The sequence below is a fragment of the Scomber scombrus genome, chromosome 15, assembly GCF_963691925.1.
Source record: "Scomber scombrus chromosome 15, fScoSco1.1, whole genome shotgun sequence".
Taxonomy (NCBI): domain Eukaryota; kingdom Metazoa; phylum Chordata; class Actinopteri; order Scombriformes; family Scombridae; genus Scomber; species Scomber scombrus.
This window is the reverse complement of record NC_084984.1, coordinates 252,815-270,484: the sequence shown is the minus strand read 5'-3', so window position 1 is coordinate 270,484 and position 17,670 is coordinate 252,815. Positions and strand designations below refer to the sequence as shown.

The following is a 17,670-nucleotide window of genomic DNA, read 5'->3' as shown; positions in this document are numbered from 1 at the left end:
TTCACCAGCTGCGACGTGTGTGCAGAATTTCATGAGTTTTCATGTATGTTCAGGCCACCAAAAATGCGATTCATTACACGGCATAAGAGCGTGCTTAATAATAATAATAAGAATCCTGGCAAAAGCAATAGGTCCCTCACTGACTTGTCAGTGCTCGGGCCCTAATAATAGTTGAACCTGATGCTCTGAGCATCTGGAGCAGTTCTACATGTTGCTCCATCACACTGAACCCTTTCATTCATTATCTCACTGAAGTGTTATTTCATGTTCCAGACTCAGAGAGCAGCAGAAGTTATTCTGCCTCCTGCTGGTTCAGAAATATAAAGTATTAACTGAAACACAAAATAAACCAACATGAACAATAACATCACTTCATTATAAAACATTAGATTCAAAAGAGGTTACAATGGAATATAAGATAAAATCAATTAAGATACAACAGTAGATAGATGGATAGATAGATAGATAGATAGATAGATAGATAGATAGATAGATAGATAGATGGATAGATAGATAGATAGATAGATAGATAGATAGATAGATAGATAGATAGATAGATAGATAGATAGATAGATAGATAGATAGATAGATAGATAGATAGATAGATGTTGGTGTTTATTTCTTCTCTGTAAAGGTTTTCAGTTCATTCTTCATCTTCATGAACTCATCAGTGACTCTCTGACACTGATCAGCTGACTGGAGCATGTTGTCTGTGAGCTTTTTATCTTCTTCAGGAGTCGCAGTGATTCGGAGGATAGTCACAATGAACTTCAACAGATTACCTATGAAATCCATCACGACTGCAGTGATAGTCAGAGTCTCTCCACTCCTCTCTCTCAGGTCAGACACTCGTCTGAGGATCTCCTGAAACTCTTCCACACCTGACAGAACTTCTTCACTCTGAGCTTCAGTTGATTTTTGTTCCAGCTTTTCACACATCGTCTTTATTTCTTGCAGGTCTTTCTTCAGCGGTTCAACGATCTTCATGAATTCTTTTCCCTGTTCTTCTACTTTCTTTGCACTTCCATTCTCTATCAGTGTTTTTCTTATGTTTACAGCGACTACAGCAGCACCTCCTGCTCCTACTAATACTGCTCCTGCTGCTGCTCCTGCTGCTGCTGCTGCTAATGATGCTAATGATGCTGCTCCTCCTGCTGCTGCTCCTCCTGCTCCTGCTACTGCTAATGATGCTAATGATGCTGCTCCTCCTGCTGCTGCTCCTCCTGCTCCTGCTACTGCTAATGATGCTAATGATGCTGCTCCTCCTGCTCCTGCTACTACTAAACTCGCCCCTCCAGTGACCGGAGCTGCTACAAGGCCCAAGAATCCAGCTCCTGCAGTAACAAGTCCGACTCCTGCAGTAACAGCTCCAGCTGTTCTCATTCCATCTGTTTTCCTCTGCATCTCTTTTACTTCAGCAGCGATCCTCTTGAACTCTTCTATAATCTCTCTCATCTTTTGTTCCTTGTTGTCAAACTCTGTTATGAAAGAAACAGCATGTTCAATAAGTTTGTTCATTAATTCAGAAAACTCTGGTGGCAGAACTTTACTCCATCTTCTCCTTTTTAGACCCGTGGCCATTTTCAGGAAGTTTAGTCCTGACTGAGCGCGTGCAGTAGTTTAGTCCTGACTGAGCGCGTGCAGTAGTTTGGTCCTGACTGAGCGCGTGCAGTAGTTTAGTCCTGACTGAGCGCGTGCAGTAGTTTGGTCCAGACTGAGCGCGTGCAGTAGTTTAGTCCAGACTGAGCGCGTGCAGTAGTTTAGTCCTGACTGAGCGCGTGCAGTAGTTTAGTCCTGACTGAGCGCGTGCAGTAGTTTAGTCCTGACTGAGCGCGTGCAGTAGTTTAGTCCAGACTGAGCGCGTGCAGTAGTTTAGTCCTGACTGAGCGCGTGCAGTAGTTTAGTCCTGACTGAGCGCGTGCAGTAGTTTGGTCCAGACTGAGCGCGTGCAGTAGTTTGGTCCAGACTGAGAGCGTGCAGTAGTTTGGTCCAGACTGAGCGCGTGCAGTAGTTTAGTCCTGACTGAGCGCGTGCAGTAGTTTAGTCCAGACTGAGCGCGTGCAGTAGTTTAGTCCTGACTGAGCGCGTGCAGTAGTTTAGTCCTGACTGAGCGCGTGCAGTAGTTTAGTCCAGACTGAGCGCGTGCAGTAGTTTAGTCCTGACTGAGCGCGTGCAGTAGTTTGGTCCAGACTGAGCGCGTGCAGTAGTTTAGTCCAGACTGAGCGCGTGCAGTAGTTTGGTCCAGACTGAGAGCGTGCAGTAGTTTGGTCCAGACTGAGCGCGTGCAGTAGTTTAGTCCTGACTGAGCGCGTGCAGTAGTTTAGTCCAGACTGAGCGCGTGCAGTAGTTTAGTCCTGACTGAGCGCGTGCAGTAGTTTGGTCCTGACTGAGCGCGTGCAGTAGTTTGGTCCAGACTGAGCGCGTGCAGTAGTTTAGTCCTGACTGAGCGCGTGCAGTAGTTTAGTCCTGACTGAGCGCGTGCAGTAGTTTAGTCCTGACTGAGCGCGTGCAGTAGTTTAGTCCAGACTGAGCGCGTGCAGTAGTTTAGTCCAGACTGAGCGCGTGCAGTAGTTTGGTCCTGACTGAGCGCGTGCAGTAGTTTAGTCCTGACTGAGCGCGTGCAGTAGTTTAGTCCTGACTGAGCGCGTGCAGTAGTTTAGTCCAGACTGAGCGCGTGCAGTAGTTTAGTCCTGACTGAGCGCGTGCAGTAGTTTAGTCCTGACTGAGCGCGTGCAGTAGTTTAGTCCTGACTGAGCGCGTGCAGTAGTTTAGTCCTGACTGAGCGCGTGCAGTAGTTTAGTCCAGACTGAGCGCGTGCAGTAGTTTAGTCCAGACTGAGCGCGTGCAGTAGTTTAGTCCAGACTGAGCGCGTGCAGTAGTTTAGTCCTGACTGAGCGCGTGCAGTAGTTTAGTCCAGACTGATTCTGTGGAGAGAAGAAAACACACGTTGTTTTACATCTCATAACATCGATCAGCTGCTCCGTCTGACAGGAAGTTACACAATAAAAGTACTCCTTACTGTTATTTACTTTACTTTGTAGGAGCCATGAATGAATCATCAAAGAAGACCGAAGCAAGAAAAGCTGAACAAGTGATGAGAGATGGATGTAAGACAGAGTCCCTCCATCCATAACAAGCACATCTGTTCTATAAGTTTTACTATTATAAAGTTCTCATTTAGTAACATCGTACTTTATTTTAAAGCTGTTAACAGATTGTTCCTGTTCTATGTTTCAACTCTAAAATGACTTTTATCTGTTCAAAGAGAAAAAGCTTCAGTCATGGCGCTTCATCGTCAGCAGGGGTCGCTGTCCTCTTTAAAAACAAGGCCAGATTATTATATTATTATATCCCATAATGCAGATAACATGGTCAGTGGTTGATTCTCATCACAAATATTGATGATTTGAAACTAATTTTAATCAACATATAACAAACTCACTCAAATAAATATTGGACATTCAATGAGTAAAAACAATTATTACTGTCTATCACATCTCTGAAGATCAACAGCTAACAAATGTGAGTTCATTAAATACAGAATTCATAAATATAATATCTCATTAAGTAAAAATATTAAAAAAGAAAGAGACATTATAAACAGTTGAAGTGAAGATGATAATCAGCAGATATCACATCCAGAGCTACGAGGAGAGAAGAAGCTTCAGATCTCTTTTGGTTATTAATCACAGATGAAATCTGTCAGTTCTATAACTCTATAACTTTACAGCTGTAGAGAAAGGAGAAAGGATTGTGACACTTTTCTAATAGATATTGCACAATATGTCCCTGAGGTAACAATAGCAGAGCTTGATGCCGTAATTGGTGGACTCTCTCTTAACAAAGCCCCGGGTTCAGACGGCCTCACACTTATATATAAGTATATATATATATAAGTATATATATATAAATATATATATATAAGTATATATATATAAGTATATATATATATAAGTATATATATATAAAAGAAATACTCAAACATACCAAACATTAAACAACATTAACACAGAGTTCATTATTTTTGTTTGTTCAAATTAAACCAAATTCTATCATCTCTTGAGAGTAATGAAGGAGATTGTTCTATACACAATAACAGAATGCAAACATGCTGTTGTTCCTGTGAAGCTGATAATCTCACACAATGTTTATTAAAAAAGAAATACCATGTTTGTTATTGTACATTTAAACTGCACAGAAAGCTGATGTCACCTGCTCATCTTCACTGTCTGTTTTATCTGAGACTGTGAAGCAGCCTCGTCTGTTAACATGGATCCAAACCAGAAGCTTCCTGTCAGAGTCTCACTGATCTGATTCTTACCTGTTTGTTGAAGAAGTTGAACACGATCAGTCTTCACTGCTCTCACCATCTGTCCTCAAACAGTTTCACTTTGCAGAGTTCTGCTTCTCTGAAATCACATGATCAGAAAAGTCTGTGACACAAACAGCAGTTAAGTCTATCAGTGAACCCGCAGTACTACATTACACACTCACCTGGTTGCATTCCAGGTGTGGGGCGGGGATGTCTTCCTGCATGCCTGAACTAGTTCGACAGGTACTTGCTGATTGCTTGACTGAAAAAACAAACAGTTTGTTGGTTCGTACAGAATAAACAGAATCATTTAAGAAAATGATCTATTGATCTATTATTATCTATCTAGTGAGAGGAGCCGGACTCTGTTCTGGAGTCAGCAGGGTGAGAGGAACGGTAAATGGATTGTACTTATATAGCGCCTTTCTAGTCTTTTCGACCACTCAAAGCTCTTCATACACCGTTGGCATAGCAACGGGGATTTTGGGGTTAAGTGTCTTGCCCAAGGACACATCGACATGTAGACTGGAGGAGCCGGGAATCGAACCACCAATCTTCCAATTGGAGGACGACTGCTCTACCTCCTGATCCACAGATACCCTGAGGAGCCAGGCGGTGTGGAGATACTCAGAGTACCTGGCCTTCTTGGACTCTCTGGGCCCTGGAGGGGCCACGGCCCGCTGAGTCCATAGTTCTGCTGGGGGACACGATGGAGAAACCTGGAGGGGGGCGATTGGGAGGAACGGCCCCATCTGAACCTGAGTGGTGTTATTGGACTTGTGTGCTAGCCATGGATCAGAACAAACACCAGGATCCAGCATCAGGAGGATCAGAACCTGCTACCAGAACACCTTAAAGGTCCAGGATCCACTTTGTAGTGGTGCCATCAGATCTGCGGCCGTATGTCTCAGACACTCTGGTGAAGAGAGGAGCAGAGCTGTGGTGGATCAGGTGGGGGGGGGGGGGGGGGGGGGGGCTGCCGGACCTGGGAAACATAAACCAGTAGTGAGGCTGAACTGGGAACGTCTGGCTCCCGTCCACCAGACCTCCAACTGCTCCAGAGGAACTTCTCCTGCATCCTGGGGCAGGCTGATGGAGTCAGAGTGGACCATGTTCAGGCTGCTCAGAGCTGAGGAACTCCTAAACCCGACCAACAGAGCTGGATGATCTAGTGGATCAACTTTATGATTCATAACTTGAGACACGATGATGAGTTTTAGCTGCAGATGGTTTGAATCCACATGAGTTCATTATTCAGTGAGAACAGATGACCTCATGTATAACAGCAGAGGTCAGAGTTCACACATGATGAAAGCAGCTCCTCATGTTTAATATATATCACATCATCTGTTCTCTGACTCTGTGTTTACATTTATAACCTGATAATGACTTCTTGACTTCTTTACTTCTTGACTTCTTTACTTCTTGACTTCTTTACTTCTTTACTTCTTTACTTCTTTACTTCTTTACTTCTTGACTTCTTGACTTCTTTACTTCTTTACTTCTTGACTTCTTGACTTCTTGACTTCTTGACTTCTTTACTTCTTTACTTCTTGACTTCTTTACTTCTTGACTTCTTGACTTCTTTACTTCTTTACTTCTTTACTTCTTGACTTCTTGACTTCTTGACTTCTTGACTTCTTTACTTCTTGACTTCTTGACTTCTTGACTTCTTTACTTCTTGACTTCTTGACTTCTTGACTTCTTTACTTCTTGACTTCTTGACTTCTTTACTTCTTGACTTCTTGACTTCTTGACTTCTTGACTTCTTGACTTCTTGACTTCTTTACTTCTTGACTTCTTGACTTCTTGACTTCTTTACTTCTTGACTTCTTGACTTCTTGACTTCTTTACTTCTTGACTTCTTTACTTCTTGACTTCTTTACTTCTTGACTTCTTGACTTCTTTACTTCTTGACTTCTTGACTTCTTTACTTCTTGACTTCTTTACTTCTTGACTTCTTTACTTCTTTACTTCTTGACTTCATGTCAAACAGGAGTTCTTCTATCATGATGAAACTAATCTTCACTCTGTGAAAAGAGAAAAGAAAAGTCACACGTCTCAATATCTGGAAGAGAAAGTTACAAATCAGATGATCCTTTAAAGGTTCTCAGAGGTGAACCAGCCAATCAGTGAGTGTGTGTATATGTGTGTGTATATATGTGTGTGCATATGTGTGTATATGTGTGTGTGTATATATGTGTGTGTATATATGTGTGTGCATATGTGTGTATATATATGTGTGTGTATATGTGTGTGTGTATATGTGTGTGTATATATGTGTGTGTATATGTGTATATATATGTGTGTGTATATTTGTGTGTATATGTGTGTGTATATGTGTGTATGTGTGTGCATATGTGTATATGTGTGTGTATATATGTGTATATATATGTGTGTGTATATTTGTGTGTATATGTGTGTGTATATGTGTGTATGTGTGTGCATATGTGTATATGTGTGTATATATGTGTGTGTGTGTGTATATATGTGTATGTGTGTGTATATTTGTGTGTGTGTATATATATATATGTGTATGTGTATTTGTGTGTGTATATGTGTGTGTGTGTATATATGTGTGTATATGTGTGTGTGTGATTAGCTTCAGATAATTAAATTATTTCAGTTTATATTTTGTAATAATTGATTTTAACTTAAGACTGAATCAAGTTCTGAACGTTGATCCCAGATGTGTGAACGAGGTCCAGACTGCCCCCCCCCCCCACAGGAAGTGACCCGCTGCAGCATGGCGAGCAGTAAGGGAGGGGTCATAACACCAATAACTGATCAATACATAGATTATAATGAATCATTAAACCATGGAGTCATTTAAACACTGAACTTATTTATTTTTCTACATCAAGTTTCAACAAACAGCAGCAAAAACACAAAGTGCACAAATCAATAAAAAAGCTGAATATTTATTGATTGATTTATTGATGACTTATAATTTGATCTAACTCTACCTTCGTTCATTTTTACAACTTTATATAAATAAAAAGTGGATCAATATACACGTGACGGGCGACCAATCAGCTGTCAGAGTTCAACACAAGCAGGTTAATGATGTCATGCTCTCATGCTGGACAGGAAGTGACGCCGCATCTCCATGGCGACGGGACCACAACATTTAGTTTAAAGGCAGGAAGTGACACCTGTGGAGCTACGCTAGCAGTTTCCCTCCGCTTCCAGTGTTTGTGCTAAGCTAGGCTAACACTACAGTAGAGAACAGCAAGGAAGTTGTTTACGTTCCAGCTGGTTGCTAAGCTGTTGCTAGGTGGTCCGGTCACATGATCACTTCCTGATCAGCAGTTTATTGATCAAACTTTTACAATAATAATAAACTAAAGATTTTTTTTTTATTTAATATTTTTGTCGCTCATGTTTTCACTGAGTCCTTCAGCCTTTTAAACGTGGTTGCCGTGGCGACAGTGATGCTCTACTGGGTGAAGCGGTGGATGAAATGATGGTGATGCGTCTCCATGGCGACGGCTCTAGCTGGCCTTGCCCTCCAGCAGCAGCAGCCTCAGCAGTGTCCTGGCGGCAGCGAGCAGCGCTCCGTGCAGCGCGTACTGCGCCACCAGCGCCCCGAAGCCGCGGTAGAAGCCCGCCCCCCCCTCCTTACGCCGGATGGCGTGGAGACAGTCGGCGAAGCCGTCGTACTGCGTGTTGACGGGCAGCACCAGCGGGCTGCCGCCGTTACCCGCGGCGACGGCTCCGTCCGTGGCGTCGATGATGGTGCGCGTCCCCTGCAGGCCGAGCCGGTGCAGCGCCGTCTCCAGCGGGAACAGGACCACGTCGGCCACCAGAGACCCCGCCCACGCCGCCGCCAGCTCGGGGAAGTAAGCGTCCAGCGGGTTGGCGGGGTCGCTGCGCTGCTTCCTGCCCCTCTGGTGCAGCCACAGCGCCACCCGCTGGACGGAGGCAGAGATGGCGTAGCGCAGCACGGCGTGCAGCGCGGCAGGAAGTAGCATGTAGCTGAGCGGCAGCAGGCGGTGGCTGTGAGGAGCACCGACCCCCAACAGCCGGGTCAGCCCCTCCCTCACACAGTCCAGCAGACCCGCTGACGAATCATCACGCACGATCTCACTCTGCAGCACAGGGGCATGATGGGAAGATAAACCGATTAATACCAGACGGTTTCAGTCTGAACGACTAATCAATAATCAATAATCAATAATCAATAATCACCTGCACGGTCTCGATGAGGCTGGCGCAGTAAAACGGCAGAGCGACCACAGCTGTTAACCTGCAAGATACACACAGATAAAACGGAGTTACTACACATGTACTACACCTGCAGAGTGAAACAGTAGAAGAAGAAATGAACTGACCCTTTGAGAAGCAGGTGTCCCGCCAGCTGCTTCCAGCCCCACCTGTGAGGGAGCTCCCTGCAACAGAAACAAACACACACCTGATTACTGCAGTAATAACACCTGATTACTACAGTAATAACACCTGATTACTACAGTAATAACACCTGAATACTGCAGTAATAACACCTGAATACTACAGTAATAACACCTGAATACTACAGTAATAACACCTGAATACTGCAGTAATAACACCTGAATACTACAGTAATAACACCTGAATACTACAGTAATAACACCTGATTACTGCAGTAATAACACCTGATTACTGCAGTAATAACACCTGATTACTACAGTAATAACACCTGATTACTACAGTAATAACACCTGAATACTACAGTAATAACACCTGATTACTGCAGTAATAACACCTGAATACTACAGTAATAACACCTGATTACTGCAGTAATAACACCTGATTACTGCAGTAATAACACCTGATTACTGCAGTAATAACACCTGAATACTACAGTAATAACACCTGAATACTACAGTAATAACACATGATTACTGCAGTAATAACACCTGAATACTACAGTAATAACACCTGAATACTACAGTAATAACACCTGAATACTACAGTAATAACACCTGAATACTACAGTAATAACACCTGAATACTACAGTAATAACACATGAATACTGCAGTAATAACACCTGAATACTACAGTAATAACACCTGAATACTGCAGTAATAGCACCTGATTACTACAGTAATAACACCTGATTACTGCAGTAATAACACCTGATTACTGCAGTAATAACACCTGATTACTACAGTAATAACACATGAATACTACAGTAATAACACCTGAATACTACAGTAATAACACCTGATTACTACAGTAATAACACATGAATACTACAGTAATAACACCTGATTACTGCAGTAATAACACCTGATTACTACAGTAATAACACATGAATACTACAGTAATAACACCTGAATACTACAGTAATAACACCTGATTACTGCAGTAATAACACCTGAATACTACAGTAATAACACCTGAATACTACAGTAATAACACATGAATACTACAGTAATAACACCTGATTACTGCAGTAATAACACCTGAATACTACAGTAATAACACCTGAATACTACAGTAATAACACCTGAATACTACAGTAATAACACCTGATTACTGCAGTAATAACACCTGATTACTGCAGTAATAACACCTGATTACTACAGTAATAACACATGAATACTACAGTAATAACACCTGAATACTACAGTAATAACACCTGATTACTACAGTAATAACACATGAATACTACAGTAATAACACCTGATTACTGCAGTAATAACACATGAATACTACAGTAATAACACCTGATTACTACAGTAATAACACATGAATACTGCAGTAATAACACATGAATACTACAGTAATAACACCTGATTACTGCAGTAATAACACCTGATTACTGCAGTAATAACACCTGATTACTACAGTAATAACACCTGATTACTACAGTAATAACACATGAATACTACAGTAATAACACATGAATACTACAGTAATAACACCTGATTACTGCAGTAATAACACCTGATTACTACAGTAATAACACCTGATTACTACAGTAATAACACATGAATACTGCAGTAATAACACATGAATACTACAGTAATAACACCTGATTACTGCAGTAATAACACCTGATTACTGCAGTAATAACACCTGATTACTACAGTAATAACACCTGATTACTGCAGTAATAACACCTGATTACTGCAGTAATAACACCTGATTACTACAGTAATAACACCTGATTACTACAGTAATAACACCTGAATACTACAGTAATAACACCTGATTACTGCAGTAATAACACCTGAATACTACAGTAATAACACATGAATACTACAGTAATAACACCTGATTACTGCAGTAATAACACCTGATTACTGCAGTAATAACACATGAATACTACAGTAATAACACCTGATTACTGCAGTAATAACACCTGATTACTGCAGTAATAACACCTGATTACTGCAGTAATAACACATGAATACTACAGTAATAACACATGAATACTACAGTAATAACACATGAATACTGCAGTAATAACACCTGAATACTACAGTAATAACACCTGAATACTACAGTAATAACACATGAATACTGCAGTAATAACACATGAATACTACAGTAATAACACCTGAATACTGCAGTAATAACACATGAATACTACAGTAATAACACATGATTACTGCAGTAATAACACCTGAATACTACAGTAATAACACATGATTACTACAGTAATAACACCTGAATACTACAGTAATAACACCTGATTACTACAGTAATAACACATGATTACTACAGTAATAACACCTGATTACTACAGTAATAACACCTGAATACTACAGTAATAACACATGAATACTACAGTAATAACACCTGATTACTACAGTAATAACACATGAATACTGCAGTAATAACACATGAATACTACAGTAATAACACCTGATTACTGCAGTAATAACACCTGATTACTACAGTAATAACACCTGATTACTGCAGTAATAACACCTGATTACTACAGTAATAACACCTGAATACTACAGTAATAACACCTGATTACTGCAGTAATAACACCTGATTACTACAGTAATAACACCTGATTACTACAGTAATAACACCTGATTACTACAGTAATAACACCTGATTACTACAGTAATAACACATGATTACTGCAGTAATAACACCTGATTACTACAGTAATAACACCTGATTACTGCAGTAATAACACCTGATTACTACAGTAATAACACCTGATTACTACAGTAATAACACCTGAATACTACAGTAATAACACCTGATTACTACAGTAATAACACCTGAATACTACAGTAATAACACCTGATTACTGCAGTAATAACACCTGATTACTACAGTAATAACACATGAATACTGCAGTAATAACACATGAATACTGCAGTAATAACACCTGATTACTGCAGTAATAACACCTGAATACTACAGTAATAACACCTGATTACTGCAGTAATAACACCTGAATACTACAGTAATAACACCTGAATACTGCAGTAATAACACCTGAATACTACAGTAATAACACCTGATTACTGCAGTAATAACACCTGAATACTACAGTAATAACACCTGATTACTGCAGTAATAACACCTGATTACTGCAGTAATAACACATGAATACTACAGTAATAACACCTGATTACTGCAGTAATAACACCTGATTACTACAGTAATAACACCTGATTACTGCAGTAATAACACATGAATACTACAGTAATAACACATGAATACTACAGTAATAACACATGAATACTGCAGTAATAACACCTGAATACTACAGTAATAACACCTGAATACTACAGTAATAACACATGAATACTGCAGTAATAACACATGAATACTACAGTAATAACACCTGAATACTGCAGTAATAACACATGAATACTACAGTAATAACACCTGATTACTGCAGTAATAACACATGAATACTACAGTAATAACACCTGATTACTGCAGTAATAACACATGAATACTACAGTAATAACACCTGAATACTGCAGTAATAACACCTGAATACTACAGTAATAACACCTGAATACTACAGTAATAACACATGAATACTGCAGTAATAACACCTGAATACTACAGTAATAACACCTGAATACTACAGTAATAACACCTGATTACTGCAGTAATAACACCTGAATACTGCAGTAATAACACCTGAATACTACAGTAATAACACATGAATACTACAGTAATAACACATGAATACTGCAGTAATAACACATGAATACTACAGTAATAACACCTGATTACTACAGTAATAACACCTGATTACTACAGTAATAACACATGATTACTACAGTAATAACACATGATTACTACAGTAATAACACCTGATTACTACAGTAATAACACATGATTACTGCAGTAATAACACCTGATTACTACAGTAATAACACATGAATACTACAGTAATAACACCTGATTACTGCAGTAATAACACCTGATTACTGCAGTAATAACACCTGAATACTGCAGTAATAACACCTGATTACTACAGTAATAACACCTGAATACTACAGTAATAACACCTGATTACTGCAGTAATAACACCTGAATACTACAGTAATAACACATGATTACTGCAGTAATAACACCTGAATACTGCAGTAATAACACCTGATTACTGCAGTAATAACACCTGATTACTACAGTAATAACACCTGAATACTGCAGTAATAACACCTGATTACTACAGTAATAACACCTGATTACTGCAGTAATAACACCTGATTACTACAGTAATAACACCTGATTACTGCAGTAATAACACCTGATTACTGCAGTAATAACACCTGATTACTACAGTAATAACACCTGATTACTACAGTAATAACACCTGAATACTACAGTAATAACACCTGATTACTACAGTAATAACACCTGATTACTACAGTAATAACACCTGAATACTACAGTAATAACACCTGATTACTGCAGTAATAACACCTGATTACTACAGTAATAACACATGATTACTGCAGTAATAACACCTGATTACTACAGTAATAACACCTGAATACTACAGTAATAACACCTGATTACTGCAGTAATAACACCTGATTACTACAGTAATAACACATGAATGCTACAGTAATAACACATGAATACTACAGTAATAACACCTGATTACTACAGTAATAACACCTGAATACTACAGTAATAACACCTGAATACTACAGTAATAACACCTGAATACTACAGTAATAACACCTGAATACTACAGTAATAACACCTGAATACTACAGTAATAACACCTGAATACTACAGTAATAACACCTGAATACTGCAGTAATAACACCTGATTACTACAGTAATAACACCTGATTACTACAGTAATAACACCTGATTACTACAGTAATAACACCTGAATACTACAGTAATAACACCTGATTACTACAGTAATAACACCTGAATACTACAGCAGCTGTGGTGCAGTGTGTGGTTACCGTGGTAACGGTGTGAACTCGCTGATGATGCCCTCAGCTCCCAGTGTGACGCCGTGGACGATGAAAGTGCTGCCCATCCCCTTCCACAGAGCCTTCACACCCTGCACATCATCAATAGGCATTATTGATCCCTGATCATCAGTAGTCATTATTGATCCCTGATCATCAGTAGTCATTATTGATCCCTGATCCTCAATAGTCATTATTGATCCCTGATCCTCAATAGTCATTATTGATCCCTGATCATCAGTAGTCATTATTGATCCCTGATCCTCAGTAGTCATTATTGATCCCTGATCCTCAGTAGTCATTATTGATCCCTGATCCTCAATAGTCATTATTGATCCCTGATCATCAATAGTCATTATTGATCCCTGATCCTCAATAGTCATTATTGATCCCTGATCATCAGTAGTCATTATTGATCCCTGATCATCAATAGTCATTATTGATCCCTGATCATCAGTAGTCATTATTGATCCCTGATCATCAGTAGTCATTATTGATCCCTGTCATCAGTAGTCATTATTGATCCCTGATCCTCAATAGTCATTATTGATCCCTGATCCTCAATAGTCATTATTGATCGCTGATCATCAATAGTCATTATTGATCCCTGATCATCAGTAGTCATTATTGATCCCTGATCCTCAGTAGTCATTATTGATCCCTGTCATCAGTAGTCATTATTGATCCCTGATCATCAATAGTCATTATTGATCCCTGATCATCAATAGTCATTATTGATCCCTGATCATCAATAGTCATTATTGATCCCTGATCATCAGTAGTCATTATTGATCCCTGATCCTCAGTAGTCATTATTGATCCCTGTCATCAGTAGTCATTATTGATCCCTGATCCTCAGTAGTCATTATTGATCCCTGATCCTCAGTAGTCATTATTGATCCCTGATCATCAATAGTCATTATTGATCCCTGTCATCAGTAGTCATTATTGATCCCTGATCCTCAATAGTCATTATTGATCCCTGTCATCAGTAGTCATTATTGATCCCTGATCCTCAGTAGTCATTATTGATCCCTGATCATCAATAGTCATTATTGATCCCTGATCATCAATAGTCATTATTGATCCCTGATCATCAGTAGTCATTATTGATCCCTGATCATCAGTAGTCATTATTGATCCTTGATCCTCAGTAGTCATTATTGATCCTTGATCCTCAGTAGTCATTATTGATCCCTGTCATCAGTAGTCATTATTGATCCCTGATCCTCAATAGTCATTATTGATCCCTGTCATCAGTAGTCATTATTGATCCCTGATCCTCAGTAGTCATTATTGATCCCTGATCATCAATAGTCATTATTGATCCCTGATCATCAGTAGTCATTATTGATCCCTGATCATCAATAGTCATTATTGATCCCTGATCATCAATAGTCATTATTGATCCCTGATCATCAATAGTCATTATTGATCCCTGATCATCAGTAGTCATTATTGATCCCTGATCATCAGTAGTCATTATTGATCCCTGATCATCAGTAGTCATTATTGATCCCTGATCATCAATAGTCATTATTGATCCCTGATCATCAGTAGTCATTATTGATCCCTGTCATCAGTAGTCATTATTGATCCCTGATCATCAGTAGTCATTATTGATCCCTGATCATCAATAGTCATTATTGATCCCTGATCATCAATAGTCATTATTGATCCCTGATCATCAGTAGTCATTATTGATCCCTGATCATCAATAGTCATTATTGATCCCTGTCATCAGTAGTCATTATTGATCCCTGATAATCAACAGTCATTATTGATCCCTGTCATCAGTAGTCATTATTGATCCCGGTGCTGCCTACCTGAGCCTTGGTGATGGAGTACATGACGGCGACGGCGCTGAACGGAGTCAGGTGGTAACAGCGAGCGTGGTAATTCACCTGAAACCAGCAGCCAATCAGAGAGCAGCAGGATGAGACGCTCGTTAATCATTAATTTACTGAAGAACACCTGATGACATCACAGAAGACCTGATGACATCATAAAGGGGCTCACCTGACACTGTCTGCGAAACACGATGCAGGGATGAGCCAACACGTTTTCTGTGAAGAGACTATACACACACACACACACACACACACACACACACACACACACACACACACACACACACACACACATACATATATACACACACACACACATACACATATATATACACACACACACATATATACACACACACACACACACACATATATACATATATACACACACACATACACACATATATACACATACACACACACACACAGGTGTCAGCAGGAATCAAACTAAATTATTTTAAATTAAATTGGATCAGCTGTTTAAACGACGCCAGGTCACATGGTCCTCTCTACGGCCTGTGATTGGCTGACAGCTTATCAATCAAACTTTTAATGTTAATAAACAGAAACATTTCCAACCTGACGAGTCCGATCCCAAAACCAGCGAATCGATTCAGCTGCTCTGCAAAACACACCACCACCACCATCATCATCATCATCATCATCATCATATTAACTTCCATATAGATTAGCCTGGGAGCTAACTATCATGTAGCTGTTAGCCTTTCCCATTCACTTCCCATTCTACCGCTAGCCTGGGAGCTAGTTAGCCTTTCCCATTCACTTCCCATTCTACCGCTAGCCTGGGAGCTAACTGTCATGTAGCAGTTAGCCTTTTCCATTTACTTCCCATTCTACCGCTAGCCTGGGAGCTAACTGTCAAGTAGCAATTAGCCTTTTCCATTTACTTCCCATTCTACCGCTAGCCTGGGAGCTAACTGTCATGTAGCACTTAGCCTTTTCCATTCACTTCCCATTCTACCGCTAGCCTGGGAGCTAACCCCCTCCGTGCAGCTACACCGACCAACCTGCGGGCGGCACGCCGGGCTGCGGAGCGTCCCAGCCGGCTGCGGGAGCTCCGGGCTCCGGCGGCTCGTCGTGCAGCGGTGTCCGGTCTGCTCCGTACAGGTTGCGGCTGCCGGGGATGTCCGGTGGCGTGGTGACCCAGTGGTGGAGCTGCGGTTCCGCGGGGGCTCCGGCGCTCCTCACCGGGTATCCCGCTCCGTACAGCGGGTCATCGCGGCCCCGGTAACCGAGCCCGTCGAAGCTGTCCGGCCGCCTGGAGGCCATGAGGACACCGAGACTGAGGTCCGGTTCACGGATACAGAGGAGTGTTAGACTGCACGCATCCAGGTCCCGGTAAAGTACCGGAGGATCAGTCACCGGAGGAACCGTAACCCTGACGGTTTGACCCGCTGCAAGAAAACAACATCAAGCACTCACCTGCAGCCCGGAAGTACTCCTCCTCACATCCGGCAGACTGTAGCCTGATACTGCCCCCTACTGTCCGTTACTGCCCCTTACTGCCTGTTACTGTCCGTTACTGCCCCCTACTGTCCGTTACTGCCCCTTACTGCCTGTTACTGTCCGTTACTGCCCCCTGCTGTCCGTTACTGCCCCCTACAGCCTGTTACTGCCCCCTACTGTCCGTTACTGCCCCCTACAGCCTGTTACTGTCTGTTACTGCCTGTGACTGCCCCCTACTGTCCGTTACTGCCCCTTACTGCCTGTTACTGTCCGTTACTGCCCCCTACTGCCTGTTACTGCCCCCTACAGCCTGTTACTGCCCCCTGCTGTCCGTTACTGCCCCCTACAGCCTGTTACTGCCCCCTACAGCCTGTTACTGCCCGTTACTGCCCCCTACTGTCCGTTACTGCCCCCTACTGCCTGTTACTGCCCCCTACAGCCTGTTACTGCCCCCTACAGCCTGTTACTGCCCCCTACAGCCTGTTACTGCCCCCTACTACCCCCTACTGTCCGTTACTGCCCCCTGCAGGCCGGAGTGAGATGTGTCCATTTCATCTGATCACTCAGTTATCAGTACAGCTGATCAATAATAATTTAAATAATTTTGTTTCTGAACATTTTACAAACATC

The 17,670-nt window shown here is 41.2% G+C and overlaps 1 protein-coding gene across 1 annotated transcript; it reads right to left on the bottom strand.

Moving 5' to 3' along the window:
- Positions 1-7,137: 7,137 nt before the first annotated feature.
- Positions 7,138-17,021, bottom strand: slc25a46 (solute carrier family 25 member 46). The gene is made up of 8 exons (XM_062434340.1): positions 16,602-17,021; positions 16,153-16,195; positions 15,743-15,800; positions 15,550-15,627; positions 13,715-13,815; positions 8,647-8,703; positions 8,504-8,561; positions 7,138-8,403 (listed from the first exon to the last, which is right to left on the bottom strand). Exons 1-8 carry the CDS (start codon positions 16,861-16,863, stop codon positions 7,807-7,809), a joined length of 1,254 nt encoding a protein of 417 aa, XP_062290324.1. The 5' UTR covers positions 16,864-17,021; the 3' UTR covers positions 7,138-7,806.
- Positions 17,022-17,670: the final 649 nt, after the last annotated feature.